Source organism: Falco cherrug, chromosome 1 (assembly GCF_023634085.1).
Source record: "Falco cherrug isolate bFalChe1 chromosome 1, bFalChe1.pri, whole genome shotgun sequence".
Lineage (NCBI taxonomy): Eukaryota > Metazoa > Chordata > Aves > Falconiformes > Falconidae > Falco > Falco cherrug.
The window spans coordinates 120,617,197-120,639,377 of NC_073697.1; the positions used below are offsets into that span (position 1 = coordinate 120,617,197).

At 53.1% G+C, this 22,181-nt stretch overlaps 2 protein-coding genes across 15 annotated transcripts in view; both read left to right on the plus strand.

The window, feature by feature from the left end:
• ACSF2 (acyl-CoA synthetase family member 2) overlaps positions 1-5,239 on the plus strand; it is a 37,548-nt gene extending 32,309 nt beyond the window's left edge. For both annotated transcript variants that reach the window (XM_055700576.1, XM_055700577.1), the window contains 6 exons: positions 2,353-2,460; positions 2,593-2,744; positions 3,149-3,290; positions 4,579-4,689; positions 4,865-4,933; positions 5,029-5,239. In XM_055700576.1, coding sequence (XP_055556551.1) covers positions 2,353-2,460; positions 2,593-2,744; positions 3,149-3,290; positions 4,579-4,689; positions 4,865-4,933; positions 5,029-5,079 — 633 coding nt within the window. In that variant the 3' untranslated portion in view covers positions 5,080-5,239. The remainder of the gene's footprint in view (positions 1-2,352; positions 2,461-2,592; positions 2,745-3,148; positions 3,291-4,578; positions 4,690-4,864; positions 4,934-5,028) is intronic.
• A 2,212-nt stretch (positions 5,240-7,451) lies between these two features.
• Positions 7,452-22,032, plus strand: RSAD1 (radical S-adenosyl methionine domain containing 1). 13 transcript variants are annotated; one of them, XM_014286739.3, is made up of 21 exons: positions 9,015-9,192; positions 9,285-9,348; positions 9,658-9,712; positions 11,259-11,383; positions 11,987-12,146; positions 12,239-12,342; positions 12,827-13,001; positions 13,306-13,421; positions 14,135-14,285; positions 14,538-14,653; positions 15,364-15,464; positions 16,113-16,224; positions 16,575-16,764; positions 17,280-17,467; positions 18,034-18,180; positions 18,362-18,646; positions 19,376-19,497; positions 20,246-20,361; positions 20,861-20,994; positions 21,194-21,379; positions 21,877-22,032. In XM_014286739.3, the coding sequence occupies exons 1-21, from the start codon at positions 9,167-9,169 to the stop codon at positions 21,979-21,981; spliced, it is 2,778 nt and encodes a 925-aa protein (XP_014142214.3). In that variant the 5' UTR covers positions 9,015-9,166; the 3' UTR covers positions 21,982-22,032. The 13 variants fall into 13 exon arrangements, 12 of the variants coding, with proteins under 12 accessions (XP_055581314.1, XP_055581333.1, XP_055581340.1 ...); XM_027816795.2 differs by having other exon boundaries at positions 16,116-16,224; XM_055725333.1 differs by lacking the exons at positions 9,015-9,192; positions 9,285-9,348; positions 9,658-9,712 and adding an exon at positions 10,024-10,162.
• The last annotated feature ends 149 nt before the right edge of the window (positions 22,033-22,181 follow it).

Consider the following 22,181-nt stretch of genomic DNA (forward strand, 5'->3'; position numbering starts at 1 on the left):
CGGAGCCATTGGAGGATGCTCCACACGTCAAACGAAGGTCAGGAAGGGCAGCAGCACTGGTGTGAGGGCTTGCTTCAGCCCCTGCCTCACTCCTGGGAATGCAGCTGGGGAAAACACTATTCCAGAAAAGAAATACTACCTTGGAAAGGTCAGGAGCGACACCCTGGTGTCTGGCGGCAGAGTGCGGTGCCAGTGCAGGCAGGCTGGCAGGGGAAGGCGGCCATCGGGCAGCGTGCTGGATGCTGGAGGTTCAGACCCACGTTGCTCTCTGGGCCGGGTCGGGAAGCCCGTCACTGGGAGTGTGAGGGTGTTTATGGGGACAAGCCACAGGCCAAAGCACGGCCGGCTGGTGCCTGGGGTAGGTGGCACACTGCCAGGCATCTGGAGGAGCCTGGTGAACCGCAGCACCCGCAGCATCGTCCTGCCAGGGAGCTGCCTGCTGCTGTGTCCAATTAAACTGCTGGAGCGACCCGGAGAGGCAGAAAGGGTTGACTCAGGGCTTGGCTGGGATCCTGGGACCAACACTGCAATTCATCCAGCAGAGTAAAATAAAAAAACAAGGGCGCTGGGATTTTTAATAAGTGTTTAAGATCTTGGATTTGTGTCTTGTCAGTCATTTGATCCAGCCACAGGACTCCTATTAGTGGGTGGGAGAGAAATCCTGTCTGAGCATTAGACGCTGTAGGTTTCCACCCCGGCTGGGAAGCTATCATTGCGTCTGGTAGGAAAAGCCTATTTACAGTCGCTCCCTGTGGGCTGCCAGGCTCCTAGCAGAGCAGTTTGCACCAGATGGTCCTTGCAGCATCCTGAGGACAGTCTCCTGCACATTCCCAGCTAAGAGCAAGCTCCTGCAAATCTCCAGCTCAGATTCACCCTGACCCTGGTGCAGTCAAACAAGAGCATCGGCCGTTACAACAGACTGTGCCCAACATGAGGTTCTTCAGCAGCCCTGAGCGGCAGAAAGCACCAAGCACTCCCACCAGTGCTATGCAGAGCTCATTCAGGATATCTGCATGCTTGCTCAGGATGCCTCATCGTGGTCCTTTGCAAAGCCCCCCGTTAACTCTGGACGCAGTGCCTGGAGTTTGGCAAGCACCGTGCAGAAGCCCTGACCGTGCAGACCTGCCCTTGCAGCCAGCAGCGGAGCTTGGGCATTTGCTCTAAAGACATGATCCAGATCTGGGTGCCAAGGCTGTAGGAAGGCAGTCGGGCCCTGTTGCAGTTTGGAGGGTCAGAGCTGCTCATGTGTCAGTCTGAAGATGCGGAGGAGAAAGGACCAAATGCTTCCCACATTGGCCCTTTCCCAGCTGTGCTCTCCCAGCAAAGCAGCCACCACCAATGCATTAGTGGGAGGGAGAGAAACCCTGATGACACACGACATGCTGAGTGGGTTAGAGAGACCAGAGCGGTGCTCCAGCATGTCCCACCACTGAAATGCAGCTCCCAAGCGCTGGAGGAGAAGAAATCCCAGCGATGGTGCCGTTGGTGCAGCTCAGAGCTGCCCAGAGCACCTCCTGCCCGGCTCCTGCTGTCTCAGCAGGCCACTGAGTTGGGCATAAAGAGCTGGAATTTTCCTCCGAGGAGAACTGACCTTCAGCTGAGGTGACTCAGAGCCTGCCGTTGGGATTAGCGCTGAGGGAGGTTTAGCAGCAAGAAGCTTTTGTCCTGCTGTGAGGCTTTGGGTTTGTAAGTGCAGCTGTGCCGAGCATTTGCAGCCTCGTGATCCCTTTGTGAGGGTTACAGGAGCTGATGTCTGCACAAAAGGGTCTGGAGCAAGCAGCCGTGCCGCGGGACACGCCATCTCCCGCAGGAGCCCACTGCTGGCTCCAAGGTTTTTCCGAAGCGATGTCCAATGTGGCCTGAGCTGTAGAAGGTGCAAGGTGAATCAGTACCGGGAGCAGATGGCTGCAAGGGCACCAAGGCAAAATCGGTGTCTGGCAGAGATGGTAGGGAGTCAACAGGACAGGGCTTGGACAGACATAGGTTAAAAAAGAGGAGGGCGAACCCTGGGGTCCTCCAAGAAAAGTAGCTGGGGTGTCAAAACTACATGCCACCTGAAGTGTCGGGGGGGTGGGGGTCAGGAGCACGGCGATGGAGCTGAGGAAAGCTGTGGCAGGCAGGAAGGTGCAGTGCTGCTTTAGCTCCTGTCTCTCCAGGACTCTGGCAGGAGTGTCTGGAGAGCCCCGTACGCAGGCCAGGAGAGCAGTGCTTGCCTGTGACCTGAGTGACTCGTGTGAGCATCCTCCTCCCAGCCCACTCTCCCCTGTGGTCATCAGTAGCTCCATCTTTCCTGTGCCGGAGCTGTGTGGTTCCCTTTCCCCTTGAGGCATGTTTCTGCTCTTGTGTTTGCAGGTTGCCTACGGGACCACAGAAAACAGCCCCGTCACCTTCATGGGATTCCCCAATGATAGCATCACCAGAAGAACTCAGACGGTGGGGTGCATCCTTCCCCACACAGAGGTGACCGTGACCCTCCCCACCTGCTCCACGTCAGACCTCAGTCCATCCTCCCTGCCTGGCGCTGGCATTGGGGCGTGCTGTCACGCTTGGCTCAGCCATCCCCTGCTAAGCCCTTTTTCTCTTTCATTGCAGGCAAAAATTGAGGATCCAGAAACAGGGCAGCGTGTGCCTCTGAACACTGCCGGGGAGATTCAGATCCGTGGCTACTGCGTCATGCTGGGCTACTGGGATGACCCTGACAAGACCAATGAGGTGGTCACTGCTGAGGGGTGGTACAAGACAGGGTGAGTCGGGCAACAGCCCTGCTCCTCCCGGCTATGCTGCGGAGTGATGCTGGGTGGGGACGGCTGTGTGCAGGAGAGCCTTGGCTGTCGTTTCCAAAGTAGGGAAAACTGACCCAAGTTAGCCCCCTGATTTGCCCGTGACACTTCAGAACAGCTCTTAGCACAGAGCCCTCGGTGCCAAGTGCCCCTGGAGGTGGGGAGAGTCACTTGGCTACCGGTGTGATGGAGGGGCTGTGGGGGTACCCCGCAGGGGCAGGAATTGCCTCCCCCTGAGCCCTGGTGTTTGTGTGGATGCTGCCCATGGTGTTGTCTGGCTGTAGCCAGAGCTCGGACCAGGCTGGGTGGGAGCATCAGCCGTCCCACCAGCCAGCTGGGATGGGACTAGGAGTGTGGTGTCATTGCAGGGACCTCGGGAGCCTGGATGAGCATGGTTACTGCAAAATTATAGGCCGTTGCAAGGACATGATTATTCGGGGAGGAGAGAACATCTACCCAGCAGAACTTGAGCAGTTTCTCCACACCCATCCCAAGGTTGAGGAGATCCAGGTGAGCAAGCGGGAGGTGGGGTGGGTGAGCAGTGATGCTTCCTGTGGTGGGAAGCCTGGACACAAAGCTGCTGGCACTGCTGCTTGGGACCCGGTTGTCTTCCCCTGTTTTCAGCATCAACTTTTGTGTAATGTTATTTGATAAGCAGGAGGGAGAGGCTGAAGGGGCAGGCAGAGCTCCTGCCATGGGGTGCATGGGTTCGGGCAGTCCCCTCATGCACCAGCTTCACGTCTGCAAAGTGGTGACTGTCATTCTTCAGTTTTTAAACTGCCTGTCCACTTCCATAGCTCCCTCTGAAATTCTGACCTGGAAAGCAGTCTGGAAGGACAGCTTTTACCGATAATTAATTACTAAACTCCTAAATCCAAAAAGACTCCTTCAACGAGTCCCTGGAGATGAGGAGTGAGACTTAGTTTCACCCCTTCACAAGACAGCGATGATTTGCAGCACTGAGCAGCTGCTCCCAATCTGCTGGGATTGTTCTCCTCCAGGTTTTGTGCCAGACAAGTTTCCCCATAAATAAACCAGTTATTTAGTCAGTGTTGTGCCTGTGCCAGGCTAGCATCTCTCCTTGGAACAGTCCCAGTGCAGATGGGTTGCAAACCAGCCTTGTTTATGTAGTTTCTAGGGCTTTATGTCACTGCTCTGGACTCAAAAGGATCGACGTGTCTCTAGGATTTTGAGATCCTGGTTCAAGGCGGGGAATCACAGCAGGACTCTTGTGAAATAGCATGAGCAAACTTTACAGAGACATCAGGCTTGGGAAGCCCATCCCCTGGTGTCATAGGCAGTGGTCCGCTAAGATCTGTGATTATAAGGGTTTCAAATAATTCCATAATTTGACTCCATCCCTCTCCTGCCATTCTATCTGGAGATCCCAAAGCACAAAGGTCTCCCTGTTGGTCGTGAACCCTGTTGCCCCATTTTTGGAGGAAGCAGAGGCACGCAGGAAGATAACAGGTCCATGCTGCACCCACGACGAGCTGCTGCCTGGCTGGTCTGACTCAGCCTTGGCTCCAGTGACTTTGCAAAACCAAAGGAAGGTGCTGACGTCTGGGCATACAGCCTGCTCTGCCACCTTTCCTCTGGCAAACAGTTAGGAAGTCCTTCCAGGAGGGCTTGATGTCATGTAGAAAACACCGGTGGGATGGGCAAGCAACAAAAACTGCCTTACACAACCCCAGCATCCCATGATAACGGTCAGGGCTCACGCTGTGCACCAGCGCATGTACCCAGCGGGAGGAGAGGGATGTCCCCAGGGTTCACGCTGTCCATCTGTCCCAACCAGGTGGTTGGTGTGAAGGATTCGCGGATGGGAGAAGAGATCTGCGCCTGCATCCGAGTGAAGGCTGGGCAGGACTGCACCGAGGAAGAGATTAAAGCTTTCTGCAAAGGGAAGGTGGGTCTCCCAGTCCTCAGTTCCCTGCCAGACCAGTACACCCAGCACCTGCTGGGGACTGGCAGGTGAAAGACCGTGGATTTAGAGCAACTGGGGATCCCAGCTTGGGTGATACCAGCTGGGCTGGCTCTGCCATTGCTGGCAGGTTGCATAGCAGTTGGTTTTCTCTTCCCAGATCTCCCATTTCAAGATCCCGCGGTACGTTGTGTTTGTGGGTCAGTACCCGCTCACCGTCTCAGGCAAGGTAAGAGGGGGGCTGGGGCAGGACAGGAGCCCTGGTCCTCTGTCCCATCTCCTGTCTGAGTCTCTCTTCCACCTCCTCGCTGCACTTTATTCCAGATTCAGAAATACAGGTTGAGGGAGCAGATGGAGAAGCATCTTCAGCTCTGAGCTCAGGAAGGCAGAAGAAAAAAACGAGGAAATCAGCCCCACTCCAGCCAGCTTTGCTCTGCCTTTCACCTGTGCCTTGGGCCATGCCGCGGGGACCTTCTCCCCCTGACGTCAGGCTGATGGCACTTTTCGTTAATAAAACAGAGCGCCTTTTTTCCCAGTTGGGTTTGTTTCTTTGCCAACAGAAATACTGGGGTGCGAGGAAGGGATGCTTATTTCTAGAATTCTGTCTGGTTACTGGAAGACCTTAGGAAGGTTTTAAAATCTTGCATGTCTTTGAGCAATTTGACTACAGACATTTTAGAGGACTTGGACAGATGCTGGTAGGTATTTTACTGATATTTTTAAGTCAAAACAGGCTAGCCTGGCTTCCCAACATAGGTGAACACCTTCTCCGATTGGATGTTGCTGATGAACTTGAGGCAAGGGGCAGGGGCTTTAGAGAGACTTTTTCTGGGAAGGGGCTCCCTAAAGCCGGCTGGAAAAGCTCACCCTGTTCCCACACCTCCCCTCAGCCTTCTGACCCCCAAAGAAACTTCTCCAAGGTGGACTTGGCATTGTTTATTTCATTGTTTTGGACAAGACAGACAGTAAGGATTTTGCAGAAATACCAAAGTTCCTGTCCCGTCAGCAGTGTGAAGCAGAGCATGGCCGGGACAGTATTTTACGGGAGTTATTTGGTACCTCCCAACCATGAAACACTACTCCGAGAAGTGGAAGAGCAGAGCTCCTCTTCCTTGCCGGCAGAAGTGTCCCACCCCAGCTGGGAAGCAGATAAGGTTGCTGCCGACTCTCGCCAACCTGCCGGCTGTCTCCCTCCTGCTTCCTTCCCGAGCAGGACGGGTGGCTGGGCTCCCACCTCGCCGCGGGGGCTTCCTCTGGTGGGTGGGGGAAATGGTGTAATGGAGAAAGGGGAAGCGTCAGCGAGGTCTCGATCCTGGATCTCCCAGCTGGACTGTGGTCTCTACCCATGGAAGCAGACAAGGTGGACAACAAGCCCACTGTTCGTGCCTGCTTTCTGAAAGAAAAAACCCGTACGGGACGGTTCGTGTCAGACTCGGTCTGTACGGTGTCTCCAGCGAGTTCCCCCACCATTCCCAAATGGCTTGGGGGCTGGTGTCAGCATGTTTCACTCCATCTCTGCCCACCCTGGAGCAGGGTCTCCTCCCTGCCCTTCTTTTAGGACCCTTGTAACCCTTCCTTCCCGGAGGAGGAGCTGTTACCTGCAGTGCATCAGCTGCAGCCCATGACCTGGGGGATGCAGTGGACCTCTAGGTCTGATGTCCAGGGAAGGATTTTTACCCGCCTTCGCTTCCCCCAGCAGTAACCCAGGTGCAGGGCAGACCTGCAGCGAGGGGAGCTTCTCCCGTTCCTCTCCGACAGCTCCCCCGTTTGCACAACCCCCGTGCTGCCCAGAAGCTGCCCAGAAGCACCCCGTGTACTCACCATCGTTGAGGTTTCACTGGTGAGGAATGAAGGTGAAGCGAGCCCTGGCTTGCGTGGGTGGCCACACTGCTGAGGAACACAGCCAGCGCTGGTCACGGGTGGCACATGGCCCCTGCCACCCCCTCCCTGCTCCCCAAAACCCAGCTCCTGTCCCAGCAGCAATGCCACACCATCAGAGCCTGGGAGGCTCTCCCTGCCACCCCATCCCCTTCCCGGGGCGCATCCAGCCCTTGCCGGCCAGGTCACCTCTGGCGGTGTCCCATGGCCATCCCACCCCCCTGGGATGATGCAGCCCTGGCTGTAAATACTCACAGGAGGGGAAGGGCTGACCCTCATGGCTGGCAGCAAGGGTCTGAGGCTGTCGGCAGGCGCCAGGGCTTCTGTCCTTTGCTGGACCTGGGTCCTGCTCTTATCAGCGCTGGGTGCCAGCTCGGGAACTCCCGGCGGCCGGGGGCTCTTCCTGGGAGCCTTACGTCAGGGGTGGGTTACGTCAGGAGTGGGTTACCCCGAACTACCCACTCCTGGCCTGGAAACAGGAATCTGCAGCCATGGCCTTTGTCATAGGCATTTCCAACTTCTCCGTGGCTATTAATAGAGCAAATTAAGGAAAAAATAACTCCTGGGAGCATCCGCACTGGGTTTGCACAATCCTGCGTGAAGTTACACCACAGCTTCCTCCGCGGAAACACTGAGCAGCTCCCACAAGGAAACCCCCTTGGCCCCGCGAGGCTGCAGGGGCACAGCTGTGGGGACAGGGGCTCTGGGGACAGGGGCTGCGGGGACAGGGACTCTGGGGACAGGGGCTGTGGGGGCACATGTGTGGGGACAGGGGCTGCAGGGGCACAGCTGTGGGGACAGGGGCTGCGGGGACAGGGGCTGCAGGGGCACAGCTGTGGGGACAGGGGCTGCGGGGACAGGGGCTGCGGGGCCACAGCTGTGACGACACGGGTGCAGGGCCAGTGCTGCGGGGACAGGTCCCGTGTGCCAGGCGGGCACGGCGGGTGCACACTGGGCCGGGACCCTCGCACAGCCCCGGCGGGAGCGCAGCGCTCTGTGCCCCCCCCCCGCCCAGCACGGCCCGACCCCGGGGGGCGGGGGGAGTCCCGGGCCCGCCCCGGGGCGGGACGCGGGTGGCGGGGACATGGCGACGCGCGGGTGGCGGCCGTTGGCGGCGGCGATCGCTGCGGCACGTCCCGGCGGGGGCGGCCCTGGGGCTGCACCGGCACCGGCACCGGCCGCCCCCACCGCGGCCGCGCTCTACGTGCACGTGAGCGGGGGACCGCGGGCTTGCACACGTGGGGGTGCACGGGGACCCCGGCCTTGGACACATGGGAGGAGGGACCCCGGCGCTTGCACTCATGGGGACACGTGCCCGGTCTGGGGCTTGCACACGTGGGAAGGTGCACGTGGGATGGCGGGGCTTGTACACGTGTGGGGGGCGGGGTTTGCACACATGTGGGTGCACATGGGGCTCGGGGGCTTGCACACGCTGTGGGGGGTGAATGTGGGACCTTGGGGCTTGCACACGTAGGGGGGCATGCAGGACCCTGGGGCTTGCGTGCTTCGGGGGGGTGTGCCAGCCTTGCACGCGCATGGGGCACACATAGGGCTCCCCTGCCACGCGCGTGTCGGGCGCTGAGGGGGTTCCCAAGCCATGCACATGAGGGGCAGCACCCGTGAGTCGCGCCCCTTGTGCGAGTGGGACAGGTGGGGAGTGCTGGGGCCCACCCAGGGGGCTGGGGCTGTCCCCCGAGTCGGGTGGGTGCCCAGGGGTGGGGTCACAGCCACCGCCACAGCACCCCATGCCCGCAGTGGCCCTACTGCCGCAAGCGCTGCTCCTACTGCAACTTCAACAAGTACGTGGTGCCGGCTGTGGATGAGGCGGCCGTGCGTGCCTGCCTGGTGCGGGAGGCGCGCACCTTGCTCCGCCTCAGCCAGGTGCAGAGGTGGGTGCATGGGGGGCTCCGGGGGGTGTGGGGCCCTTTGGTGCCCACCCACATCTTCCCTGCTGTCACCCTACAGTGTCACCTCCGTCTTCTTTGGTGGGGGCACCCCCAGCATGGCCAGCCCCAGCACTATTGCGGCGGTGCTGGAGGCTGTGGCGGGGGCTGCCCACCTCCCTGCTGGTGCCGAGGTCACGCTGGAGGCCAACCCCAGCTCCACCAGCATACAGCGCCTGGCTGGCTTCAGGGCAGCCGGTGTCAACCGCCTCTCCGTTGGCGTCCAGGTGAGAGGGGCTCTCCCTCATTCCGTCCCCCACACCCCCCCATGTCCCCTGCTGCCACTGTACTCCCTCCACAGTCGCTGGATGATGCTGAGCTGCAGCTGCTGGGCCGGGAGCACACGGCGGCGGAGGCGCGGGGGGCCGTGGAGGCAGCGTGGGGACTCTTCCCTGGCCGAACCTCCCTTGACCTCCTCTTTGGGCTGCCGGGGCAGAGCCGGGATGCCTGGGCCCAGGGGCTGGAGGCAGCGCTGGGGCTCTGCGACGACCACATCTCCCTATACCAGCTGACGCTGGAGCAGGGCACGGCACTGGCAGCACAAGTCTGGGGGGGAACCCTGCCCATGCCCCCCCAGGACCTCCTGGCTGACATGTACCTGACAGCCCGTGCCATGCTGGTGGCCGCTGGCTTCCGGCACTATGAGGTCTCCAATTTTGCAAGGAAGGTGGGTGTCCCCCCATACCATGCCCCACTGTGCCATGCCACCCCCCACAGCAGGCTCAGCCCCCCCTCACCCCATGCAATGCTCCCCCCCAGGGCGCCCTCAGCACCCACAACCTCTCATACTGGCGGGCTGAGCAGTACATCGGCGTGGGGCCGGGTAAGCTGGGGTGACAGGGGGCTGGTGGGGGGGCATGCATGGCCCTGTGTGCCCCCTGAACTCTGTTGTGCCCCGCTGCTGTTGCAGGGGCACACGGGCGGTTTGTGCCGTGGGGTGAGGGTGGCTGCAGCCGGGAGGCCCGTGTCCAGACACTGGAGCCTGGCGCCTGGATGCGGGAGGTGCAGAGCCAGGGGCATGGCACCAGGAGGCGGGTGGTGCTGAGCCCCCTGGAGCAGTGAGTATCGGGGTGCCCCCCTCCCCCTGCCACCTCCCCTGCGTGCTGCCCTGCAGCTCTCCGTGTGCCCGCAGGCTGGAGGAGGTGCTCGCCCTGGGACTGCGCACAGACGAGGGCATCACGCACGAGGTGAGGAGCCAGCCTGGGGACACCCGGCACCCTAACAGCCATCGCTGAGGTCACACTTCACCCTGTGCCCACAGCGCTGGGGGCAGTTCTCCCCCCACCTCAGCCTGCAGGCCGCGTTCGGGGCGCCGGGGGAGGCGAGGACGCTGCAGGAGCAGGGCTGGCTGGTCCTGGATGGCGGGTGAGCCCCGGGGTGCCGTGGCGGCTGGGGGTCCCGTCCAGCACCGGGGCTCAGCCGCCGCTTTGTCCCCAGCGGCCTGCGGTGCACGTGGGAGGGCCTGGCCCTGCTGGACTCGCTGCTGCCCGACCTGCTCTGCCAGCTGCAGCACCGCTGGGCCCCGGGAGCCGCGCCCGGCGGCGGCAGCGGGGCCCCGAGGAGGAGCCCGACGGGGGACGGCGCCGCGGGGCCCAGCGGGGTCGCGGAGGTTGTCAGCGGCGGCGGTGGAGAATAAAGTGCGAGAGCTGGGTGCTGGCGGGGGGCGTGGGGTGGGCACCGGCGGGCGGCCCCTCACGGCCGCAGCCGCCCGGTCCAGGCCGCTGCCGCCCTGCGCATGCGCGGGGCTCGGCCGTAGCGGGGCGGGCGGCCGGGGTGCCTCTCCTCTCTCCGGAAGTGGTGCCGCAGGGCGGCGGCGGGCTGCGCCGCTCTAGGCGGCGCGGGCGGCTTCTCTGTGGTGCGCGGACGGGGTTGCCATGGCGCCCGGGCGCGGAGCCGGCCGGCGGGATGCAGCGGCGGTGCTGGGGGCCCGGCGGGACCCCCGGCCCGGCTCCCCCCCGGGTACGGCCCCTCGCCGGGCGCGGCGGCGGCGGGGCCCCGGGCCTGGCTTGTCCCCTCAGCTTAGACGGGGCCTCGCTCTCACGGCCTGGGGATCCCGCCGCTCCCGAGCCGGCCATCGGCGCCGCCACCGACAGCCCTTTCCCGGCGCAGCGCCCCCCCCTTTTGTTATTTTATTATTTTATTAACCTGGAAGGGGTCCACGCGTGTCAAGGAGCCAGTCTCAGCTGGAGGGGCTTGCAGGTTAAGGGGAGAAAGACCCCCGCGGTGGGGCTGCCCCAGCTGCGGCCTTGCCCCACTGCGGCCTGTGCCCCACTGCGGCCTGTCCCCCGCTCTGCAGGGGTTTGCTGTTTTAACAGCTATTTGGGAAAATGGCTGTAGGAGCCTCTGGAATCCCGATGGATTGCTGTCCGGGTTGTGCTTCGTGAACGTCGTGCAGCTCTGCCGGGGAGCTGTGTGCTTGCACTTGCAGCCGGAGTAGAAACTTTCCAGGAATTTGCTCTACCTGCGGGAAGCAGGGGCTGTATTTATCTCATCCGTTCTCTCTCATTGAGAATAAAGCGTGAGACAGTTGAATCCTAGTGACCTACTTTGGTCCTCGTAGCTTCTGAGAGTTTCATTTTCCAATAACAAGAGATGCTGAATTTAATTGCTCTGTGCAACCTTAAAAAAACCACCCAAAACATAGTTCAGCTGGAAATTAATAACCAGGCTGAAAGAGGAAGATGGGGTTTCCTTGGGAGACTGAAGAGGAGGTCTCTTCATCTCTTTTTTCAGACAAGAAGGAAAAGGCATGTGAGCTGTCCTCCTCAACAATTGCAGAAGAGCCTGAGCCTGTTTCGTGTGTTCTGCAAGGAGATGACATCCAGGCGCTTGCAATTAAGATGGAGGACCTGGAGAAAGTATGTATTTTTACTGACAGTAGCAGCTACCTTAACTGACACCCTCCTTTCATGTTGTGTGTTTAATGGAGGGTTGCTGTCCATTTACTCAAACCAAAACCCGCTCTTGGAGTTCAGCTCTCATTCTGTTTTGTCTGTCCTGCTTTTTATGACTTGTCAGATCATCAGGTTCAGTTGCTAAAAGTAAAGGATTATTGATCCTTACACAGTCTTTTCAAATGGAAGAATAAGTCGTCTGCCTCTTCAAAATTATGTTTCCAACTTTCTGTTCTAATAAGACACGTAAGTTGTTTAGTAACTATAGTGGTGTCCCTTCCAAAACTCAGGTCGAACTATGTGAGCGGAGGCATTTGACACCAAGTGACAGCAGAAAACTATTGGGAAAATGATTTAAACCTCTTATTTTCCCTGCCCCAGTTATAAAGCAGAGTCCAGAAGAGTCAGACAGTAACTAAGCTGGTATCTCTGTGGTCGTGTAACATGACTCTTAGGGGAGGAACAGCCTGTACTGATACGACTTCTCTGTGTATCCTAGAAGGATGAGAAGGAATGAAGGTGAATCAGTATGTACCTAATTGCATTGTGACTGTTTATCTTTTAAAGCTCCATGCTCCACACCTTCCCCATGATGCTGGAAGAACGCCAGTTAGGAAGAAATACCTCATTCGAAAATACCGACCCAAGGAAACAAAGAAGGTGGCACATTTTCTCGTAGCATATCCTGCTTTCCCAAAGGCACCCAGGGAACCACTGACCTTTTCTGGTAGGGTTCAACTTCACATCCTGTCTTGGGGTTTTGGTTTTGCAAAGGCTAGCTTCGGTGACGTGGCTCTGGGTTGTTTTTTTGTGTTGTAGGACCAGGACTGTTTGGTGATGGCTGCAAAGAGATTCTCCCCCATCACATTTTGGGAAGTCTCCAGGAGTTCAGGATGGAAGCCTTGGCCAGGGGAAACACTCAGGTTGGTTTGTAAAGTTACTAAAATGCTGCTGTGCAGCACTTTTCTAGAGATGGAGTGCAGTGCCTTTCAGTGCTTTTTGGCACCTGTCAGGAACAGGTCAGGCCTGAGGTGTGGTCTTCCCAGCCTGTCATACTCTGTGGGGAGGGCTTGCCTCCAGACGAACTGCACCAGCAGGTTTTGAAGTTCTGTGTGCAGGACGAGGTCATGGAGGGAACAATTACAGAGGCTTCCTCTTCCAGATGTGCTTCTGCTGATTGCGTCAGGCTTGCAAGGGAAGAGCTGGTGTTGCAGCAACATGGTTGCTGGAGTCTATTCAGATAAATCCTTCCATTGTTTCTGAGTGTGGTCCTAGTGACCTGTTTTTTTTGTTTGAGTGATAAAGTACTGTCAATCTGATGAATTCTTTTCTCCTCCCTTCTCCTGTTCTCATTGTAGTAGCCATGTGTGCATGAAGAGGTTAAATTCATTTTTCCTTTCTCTTCAGATAGCAGATTTTATTGAGGTTTCTTGTCCAGCTGTTACTGCGGCAGCTTTAAAAGAGGAACATGGAGGAGTGAAGAAGAAAAAGGTTCATCAGAACCCACTAGCAAAGCACAAAGCTCTCCAGAACTGGCACCATAATATGGCAATCAGGAAAAAGCAGGAGCGATACCTAGGAGGTGAGAGAAGCTGAGGCCTGTGAAATTTTGTGTACAGATGGGGGAGTTTGATGGCACCACAACAAACTGTAATGATCCTAGCTGACAGGGGTTAATCCTGTTGCCATTGCAGTCTAATTCCATGTTCTCAGAGCTCCTCATGCTCTGGTGCTAGTGGCCATGGGTGCTGTGGGGAGGTTCTGATTGGGGAAAGGACAGTGGATTTGGTGAGGGACAGTGAAAGGGGGTTACTCGTGAACAATAGTAGTGGTAAAGGGTGTGCCCAGAAGAAGTGCAGCACCAATGATTTGATGCTTCTCTACAGAAATTCTTCAGAGGCCAGAGAATGAATTGCTGATGAGCGTCTCAGAGGATTACAGGCAAATCCAGGAAGAACGTGACCTCATTGACCGGAGTCTCCCTGCCCTGTTTCCTGGAAAGGTGAGCGCCCAACTTCCTTTGCATCCCGATTGCTCTGTTCTTGTGAAAGAGCTAAGACACTGGTATTATGAGTAACGTCTCTGAAGACCTATAATTATTTATCAAAGCCACTCTGCGTCCTTCAGCCTAGTGTGCAAGCAGAGCTTTCAGTGACTTAAAAAACTTGAACTGTGCTATCTGTACGAGTCAGATGGAAGTGGTGGTGTGCTTTGGCTAATTGCTAACGAACTGCTGTACATGGGCAAGTGCCATTTCTTGATTCTCATCAAAAGCTGTCATGCACTGGGGAGTGGCATGGGGACATGCTGCACTTGCTGTTCCAGGGACAGAAAGATCCGATAGCTTCAGGCTTGAATTTTCGTGATTACCACGCGGAAAGGGGTATGAGTAAGTTAGGAGGAATATGAGAATATCCTATGTTAAAATTATTTTTTTACATTTATAGCACTATAAAAGAATTTTCATTTGTGTGAGGTGTTATTTTAATATTGTTCAACCTTCATGTAGTGCTAGACATAAGAAAGTTTTTTTGTCTCTGGCAGCAGCTTGATAGAAATCTTGGCTTGCTCTGCAGAAAGTGATAATTTATAGACTTTCAAAATGTTTGTATAAGCAGAGTTAGACTCCTTCTTTTGAGCTTCTGGTCCCTGTGAAAATAGCAGGCAGTCGTGTGCCTCAGAAAGTGTCAGTGGAAGCCTTGTTTTCTGCCCTAGGGCTATCGAAGAGGAAGCGAGTTCTGGAGCCAGCCTGAGCGTATTGGAGATGAATTTACTGGTGTGACAATGACACTGACTCAGACAGAACGTGGCCACCCAGAGCCAGTCACTCGTGTGGGGAAACCCCACACTGTCCGGATGGAAACGAGTAAGGGAACGGTGCAGAGGTGATCCCACAGAAATGGGGTACGAGTGTGGAGGGAGCAGCAGAATGAAACTGTGACTCCTGCGAGTACAGAATCTCACATTATAGTTGTCCCTTCTGATCAGTGCAGTGCAAGCTACTTCCCAGTTAATCTGTTGGGTCTCCACTTTAAAACAGGCCAAAGTCTGGCAGAGAATGAAATTAATAGGCCTGTGGGTGTGTAGTCAGTGAGCACTTGTGTGGGTATTTCCACAGGTCTGAAGCCTCCAAAGACGATCCCTTTCCGTTTAACCTGGGATAAGAGTCTTTTCCTGAAACATCGACGGCAGGAGCTAAAATCTGTCCTAGAGGAGCTAGATGTTTATAAGCCGGTAAGACCAGAGGAGTAAGGACATTCTTTGCATCTCTCATCTCTTGTCAGTAACTTTATGTAGAGTAACATAAAATTGCCAAGAACCAGATCTGAAAAAGCATTAGGAATTTAAAACTTTGCCCCACAGTACTTTTCTTGCAAGTTACCACATTTCCAAAGGATCACACCCATGAAATTGTTGTCTGGCCTCCGTAAGTGTTCGTGGAGTGGTCTAGTAACCTCAGAACAGGACCCCAAACCAGCAGCATGCAGTTGCCAAACCTAGGCAATAAAAAACCTCTGCCAAATACTGGTGTAGGACTTTGCTTTAGTGCCTCAGGGTAGAAAGAAGACACCTTTACCCATGTAGATGACATGCATCTGAAATAATCTCCTGAAGGCAGGTGCAGGTAGCCCCTCCTCTAGAAACTGAACAAACCTCACCTTTCTTTCTGAAGGCTGGCTCTGGGGGTGAGAAATGTGTGTGAAAGAGACTTTTCCCATCTATGCATCATTTGTAGTGGGGAATGCAGTCATCTAGGATTCTTGGGAAACCCAGAACTGATTCCTTCCTGTGTCTCTTGAACATTCATGGGATACCTCTAAAAACCTTTGTAGGAGCAAGATATTTCAGCTTCACTGTACTTGACTCAGTACATTTGCCTGGTATTTTAACTACTTTTCTATACAAAAAGAGAAACTGTGTTGGTCATTTTTCTTTGTGTCCAGGATTTGGATGGACTGGAGGTGATCGGTAAAGGGCAGCCTTTCACATCTGTCTCAACAGAGCCTTTCCCATGTTCCACCACTTCTGAAGAGTCTGAGACCCTGTAAGTTTTACTTCATGGCAGAAATAAAGAATTTTGGGTGTGCACCACCAGTCTATAAGGGTATCCTTAGTCATTCTCCTCCAGAATGGAGAGGAGTCTCCACTGGGGCACAATAAAAGGCATATTCTAATATTCCCCAGATCTAGGAATGAAGCAGTTCCTTTGTGCCTTAAGGCCTTGTGCCTAAGGAGCAAGAATCAGAAGGGGTTTTTTTTGGGGACCTTCCTCCAGTCTTCCCTCTGGGTGGCTCCAGAGCTTACATCAGGCAGGGTGGGAGTTCTGCTCTAAATTACCTTCATCTGGTCGTCTCTTTCCAGCCTTCCACTTCCATCATTAATTTGCCTTTTTGTCCTGTCCATCTGTAATGGGCATGACCTGAGGGCCTGTCCTCCTTATTCAGTCAGGTACCCTCAGCCTTCTTTAGGCATGTATGGTTCCTTAATATTCTGGCTGTCCAGTCCTCCATGATGGTGACAAGTAGCTAGCTGGAATTTACCACATCTGCTGGGCTGTGTCCCTGGAGAGATGGCTATGTGGAAAAGCATTAGCTGGGATTATTTATTATGACGTCTTGTCAATCCCCCTTGGTTCTCCCCTCTCTGAATGTGGGTATCACTCCACAAAAATGCTGGCTTTTGTTTTCTTTAGCAGTGATCCCTTGAGGGACTACCCCGACGTGGTTCCAGAAGCAGTACGGGGTCCATCTTTAGAGTTCTGCGGCCAGCCTGCTCGTTGGATCAACTGCACCGCTTCTTGCAGGGTAGCTGTGCTTTTTTTATTGTTTAGTCAAGCTAAGCGTACTCGAGTTCCCAAGTCGCAGCTGTACAATGACTGTCACTCCCAGGCCAGAGAATGGTGGATTTATTCGGAGCATAATAGAGCATCCCTGTGTTTGCTCCAGAGAGATCTAGAAACAGAAGGGGTTGCTCTGTCTGTGGTGTGAAGCTCGGATTCCCAGGCGCTCTCTGTATAATGGCCACTTTATTGGACCTGCCTTACAAGTTCTCCTACCAAGGCTCAGCCCCTTATCTGTGGCATGACTTCAGGCAAAATAAACCCTGCCAGACAGAGTAGAAGTTGTTACCTTTTGTCTTTTCCTCTTCCTTGTAGGATGAAATTGGCATTGCTGCCCGGCTCACCTTTGAGACCCTGGCTGGTGAGAAAGCTGAAAGCTCCCTGACAGTGAGCAATGATGGCACAGCTGCCATCTGGTATAACTGGATGAGGCTTCCCCAGCAGATTCCTTCCAGAGAAACCAAGGGGAAGAGGATGCAGTGCTTTTACTTTGATACCAGACCAGGTATGAGCGCTGCTGATCTCCAGGGCCTTTGTGCAGACAGCAGAGAGCACGTATTCCGGAGTTATCTGAGATGTGGAGTCTGACTAATAGCAGAGCGAGCCTGTTGGGTGATTCTCCTTAGGAAGCCACCCTGGGTGTCAGAGCTGACTCACACTAAAAGAGATGTGTGAGGCAGATCCCTCTCATGGGACTCAAAGGAACGGAGGTTGCTCCTACTCTGTTAAATGGGTGGAATATTGAGAAGTTAATCGCTTTTTGATGGCCAACTAGGCATAATCTGCCAGAGAGGGTACTGAGCTCGCTATAAAAGGAGCGTGCAGTGGAACTAGCACCCATTCAGTAACATGGCGACTGGGAGTAAATCTGGAAGGAGAAAAATGGATGAAGTCTGGCAGCCAGCTAAGCTGTGGGGAGAGTCTCATACAGAGATAAGGACATTCAGGGTGGGGTTGGAAAAGGGTCAAGTTAACCAGGTGGCTTCCTGCAGACCAATGCATTTTTCTGTCTTATTTCAGGTGTGATTTTGCCTGGAGAAACTAGGAAGTTTTTCTTTCTTTTCAAGTCAGAGGTAGCAGGCATTTTCAGCGAGTCCTGGGAATTTAGGACACATCCTCTATTATTAGGAGGAGCTCTGCTGCAGGTGACCCTTTGGGGAATTGCTGTGTATGAGGATAAATTGGCTGACCTCCGAGAGAAACTGGAGGTAACCAAGCATGTAACTGAGTAACTGTGAGCTTTGAACTTAATATGCAAACAGAGGATAAGGGTAGGAGTGGATGACGTGGTAGTTTTATTGCTATACAGTTAGGGCTGAGAGCGAGATGATTATTTATTTACAGAAGATCTGTACATACTTGAGCAGGTTTGCTTAATAAAATGTAAGAACTCTGCAGTCTATTGTAATGTTGTTAATAAAGACATGATTGTGTCTCCTAAACTGTTCACGCTGGTCCTTTTAAAGAATGAATTTGCAGTTGGTAATAAATTTCATTAGTTAGTTAGTGGGGATGGGATTATGTGGCGTACACTATACAATTATAAATTGAAAATTACACTGTGCTTTGAAGAGTGTCATTTGGAAGAAGATTTGTAGGGTTTATTTGAAAAGCTGTTTTAAGTATTGCTCTACTTACTGGGGTTTGCAGTTATTCTTGTCCTTTTAACCCTATATAACGTATGCATGCGGTTACTAGTGTGGCTGTGACTGTGTTTGTGTGTCTGTATATGGAATGGGGACTCACTCGTGTTGTTCTTGTCGTGGTGCCCCAGAGCGACCTGGCTGCTCGAGAAGGTGCTGCTATAGTAGAAGAGAGTCTGAAGGAACTTCTTGCCCACGTTCGGACCCCAGAGCGCACTCCATCTCCTGTGGGTGCCTGTGTCACAGAGGAAGAGTTGTTCCACTGGAAGAATCCTGAGGTGAGTTTTGCTATTTGATGGGCTACACAACTGAAAGAGCAGGGAGGGAAGGTGCACGGGGCTGGTGCATCCCAGGGTTTTTCTGGGGTCTGGCACATTCTGCCATGGTGGCTTCAGCAGTTAGGTTTAGAGAGGAAAGGCGTAGTTGATTTCACTGTTTACCTTTTCCCTGTTATCACAGTTGCATTATCAGCATCGAGTGGTAAAGCAGCTGCACGAACTATGGAGACAGCACGTGACTGTTCCCTCAGCCTTTGAGGAGAAAGTGCCCTTGGGCCGGAGGAGCACTGCAGAGGACGTGCAGTACCAGGAGAGTACCTCCGAGGCTCTCCCTGCTCACCGCAGCACCGCAAAGGTCCCAGGTTGGAAGAAAACGGGAGAGCAGGCTCAGAGTCAAATGCCGAGCATGGAGGAGGAGGAACCAGGCCCCTTGGAGTGGAACCTTTCCTTTGGGGACTTCAAGCAGGTGGTCACCCCTGTTCCCGCTAGCGCTATGATGAGTTGATGGCGGTTTTGTTTCCCTACAAATAGCCTGGCCTACCCCAGTGTGAGCCCACCCAAAGGTCTGCTTCCAACGTGCTGTGAGTTAGTGATGATTTATGATGCGTGTTGCAGAAAAGCACTTCAGCTCTGCTGCCCACACCCTCAGTGCTCTTGTAAAGAGATTCCCAAGAGAGACTTTGAGGGCTGTTGTGTGAAGAAGAAAAGAGAACCAGACAACGTAATAGATATTTTAAGCTCTTTCCCCATTAGCTTTCTGTCATCCCAGCACTGAATGCGGGGGGCAGGCTAATCCTGCAGCCTCCTGTGGCTTCCCCAAGGGCTCCTCTGCTTGGAGAGTCCTTCCTATTCATTAGAGCACTAAGAGGGCACTCGTAACAGGCTGTGGATGAAGTACAGACCTCCCTAGATTAAAGCAAGAGTGGTTTGGATTCTGTCAGCAGTTTTTCTGTAGTGCTCTCTTGGAAATCTCTGTGCTGCTTTTACAACTAATCCATACTTTGGGGCCTTCTAGCTTACTTCCAGCACACCTGTGAAGTTGCAAAGGGACTTACTGTCAGTCTAGTTGGGGAGGTCTGGGATTACTCCCCAGATCTTGGGTCGTGCGTGTGCACCTTGGCCAAATCCCAGCAGTATAGGAAGCCACATCTGGGTCTGTATGTGCCCAGTGACCCTGTGTTTTCTCTCACATCAGGCTATAAAGTCAATCCCTGAGGAGGAGCAGCGAGAAGAAGCACTAACCCAGCTCAATAAGGCAGCGCTGGAGCTGTGTGTTGAACAGAGGCCAACTCAATCCAACATTTTACATCAAACCTGGTGTGTTGCTTTTGCAAACTGAAGCTTGTAAATGCATCGTGTGATCAACAGCCTTAGCAAGCTCTGTTGCAAGTGTTGTGATTCAGAGTGCAGATAATTATATGAGGTCTAGAAGTTGTGTTTACGCTCTGGTTTTTTTTATAGCTTAATTGTAGCAGCTGTCTGGGACCCAAATGCCTTTTTTTTTTGGCCTTTTTTTTTCCTCGAGATAAGTTTAGAATGTGAAATTCATGTAATTTTGGGGAGTATACAAGATTATTTCTGGCAAGATTATTCTAGTCTGTATTTATGAAGCCTTTGGATGATTTTCTGTACCCTGTTACTCATAACTGTATCCTCCCTCATACAGTCTCTCTGTTCTTTGCTCAGGCTTTCAGACTGTAAACATATCAACAGTTTCTAGTTGCTTCTAAATTAGAAGGATGCAGGTTCCTGTTGGTAAACACAGAGAGCAGACTGATGCTGATTTACCAACATACCTCATGTTGAAGTGTAGATCTAGCTTCACAGTAATATTTATGGGTCCGTGTGAGCTCATTTATTTGCAAACCATTGAGACTTCAGAGGGTTCTAACACGAGGAAAGTAACGTAGCATCCCTCTGCACAGGTATTTAGACGGTGGGTGCTGTTACTGGTTTAGTTGGACAGAGCAGCTCTCAGCTGTGAGGTCCTTCACTCCTGGGCACAGGGTAAAACAAGATGGCAATCGCTGTACTCTCTCCCTTCTGACTCTGATACTTTTCTCAGTCTCCAGCTGTGGCGTGAAACAGTTGATGGTCTGGTGAGTCATTCCCTGAGGCTGAGATCCCTGCTTGGCTTGCCTGAGAAGGATGCCTATGTAGATGTTGTTCCAGGGGAAACAGGTAAATGGTAGTTTTAGTGCAGCAGCTGGTTTCTGTGGACTGTTTGAAATCCAGAAAACATGCTGAATTTCAACTGAAATGGCAATTTCAGCAGTTCCCTCTCAAAGCATTTATAAGAAAATGCATCAGGAAAAAATGGCTGATTGTGTGACACTGATTGTGATCTGTGGTTTGGTGTCATTAAAAAAGCCAGCATACAAATAAGCCTTTTAATTTAGCTAGATGTAGCCATGATTTTCACACAGACTAACCCAGAAAACCCTATCTCACTATTAGCTGTTTTACAGGCTTGTTCTGATAGGTGTCTGAGATGTGTTCATTCCTTATTTAAACAAAGTACGCTTCAAGGTATTGTTTTTCAGTGCAGTACAGCTCAGATTAACAAAAAGAGGAAAATACTTTGCAAAGGTAATATACTACCACTGCGTGAGTGCACTGGGCTTGTCTTTCTGGATGTGAAAATGCTGCTTTTGAGTAATTGAAATTCTTTCTTTTGTAGTGGAAGTAAAACAGTCTATAAAAGGAGGAAAGGAAGACAGAATAACCACTAGGAAAGAAGAGAGAAGATCATTTGGTGTTAAGGAAAAAGAAGGCAAAAAAAGAACTACAAAGACAGCAGGGAAAGAGAGAGAGGTATGTGTTGGGATGCCTTTTGAAACCTAAGTACTGGGGACAGTGGGATCCATTCTGAGGCTCTGTATCCTGAGTTTGAGCCAATCCAGTGAAAGAGGTGCTGCTTCTGGGATCTGGTGTTACATCTTGCAACAGTCTGAAGGGTGTTCTGACCTACGTTGCTTTTTTTGTGTGTGTGTGTGTGTCTGTCCCTGAATAGGAACGTCCAAGCAGCAGAAAGTTAAAAGTAGAAGATGAGAAAAAGCTGAAATCTCCCACTTCATGGCAGGAGGTGAAAGAGGGAGCACAGCCCGTGGAAGCTGTAACTACAGATAGAGTAGAAACTCCTCAGGAGCAGGTGGATCCTCTTTCGTTTGGGACATACCAGGAAAAACTTTATATTGAAGTGAGTCTGACCAAAGCTTCTATCTTTGTTTCTTGGTCTTTGCTTGTAAGCTTACATTGAAGCTTAGGTGGAGTGGTAAGAATTTTGTCATACTCACAAACCTGACAAACATAGGTCCATGACTCTATAGCAAGGTTAAGTGTGGAATACAAAGTAAGATGTCCTTTATTCTGGCCTGGAATCTGTTAACATAAATCCAGCCATCACATAGCCACATGCGGGATTTCTATCTGGGATGTCTTTGGCATGCTTGCAGACTCTTGAGGGATCAGCAGAATTAATTGTATCTCTGATAATGTTAAACACACTTCATAGCCAGAAAAGTTATTACTAGAGCTAAGCTGTGTTAGCAGGCAAGCACTTTATGTGGTTGTGTGTGTGCCCAGACACATTAATGTGCTCCAGTGTGAGAAACCATCTCTCTGCCTGTCAGTCTTGTCATTATTATTTCTTCATGTATTTTCACTGCAACTATCTTCTGTTAATTTCTGCTGCAGGTTTACGGGCTGCTGGATTCAATGGTGAGCAAAATGGTTTCTTTATTTGAGGAACTAGAGAAAAAAGGTGCTCTAAAGTGGGAGAGTGAAGCCCTTTGTAACTAGAATTAGACTTACTTTCAAAAATAAATAAATAAATAACCATAATTACATAGATCAAGTGGAGGTGATTCTTTCTGTAGTGATGCAGTGATTATAAATACTGAGCTGCCTCTTTCCTGACATGCTGTGATGCGAGACTATTGCTAGATCATCTGTTACTTCTACAGAGGAATGCTTGCCAGGAAGAGATAAGGCACAAAGTA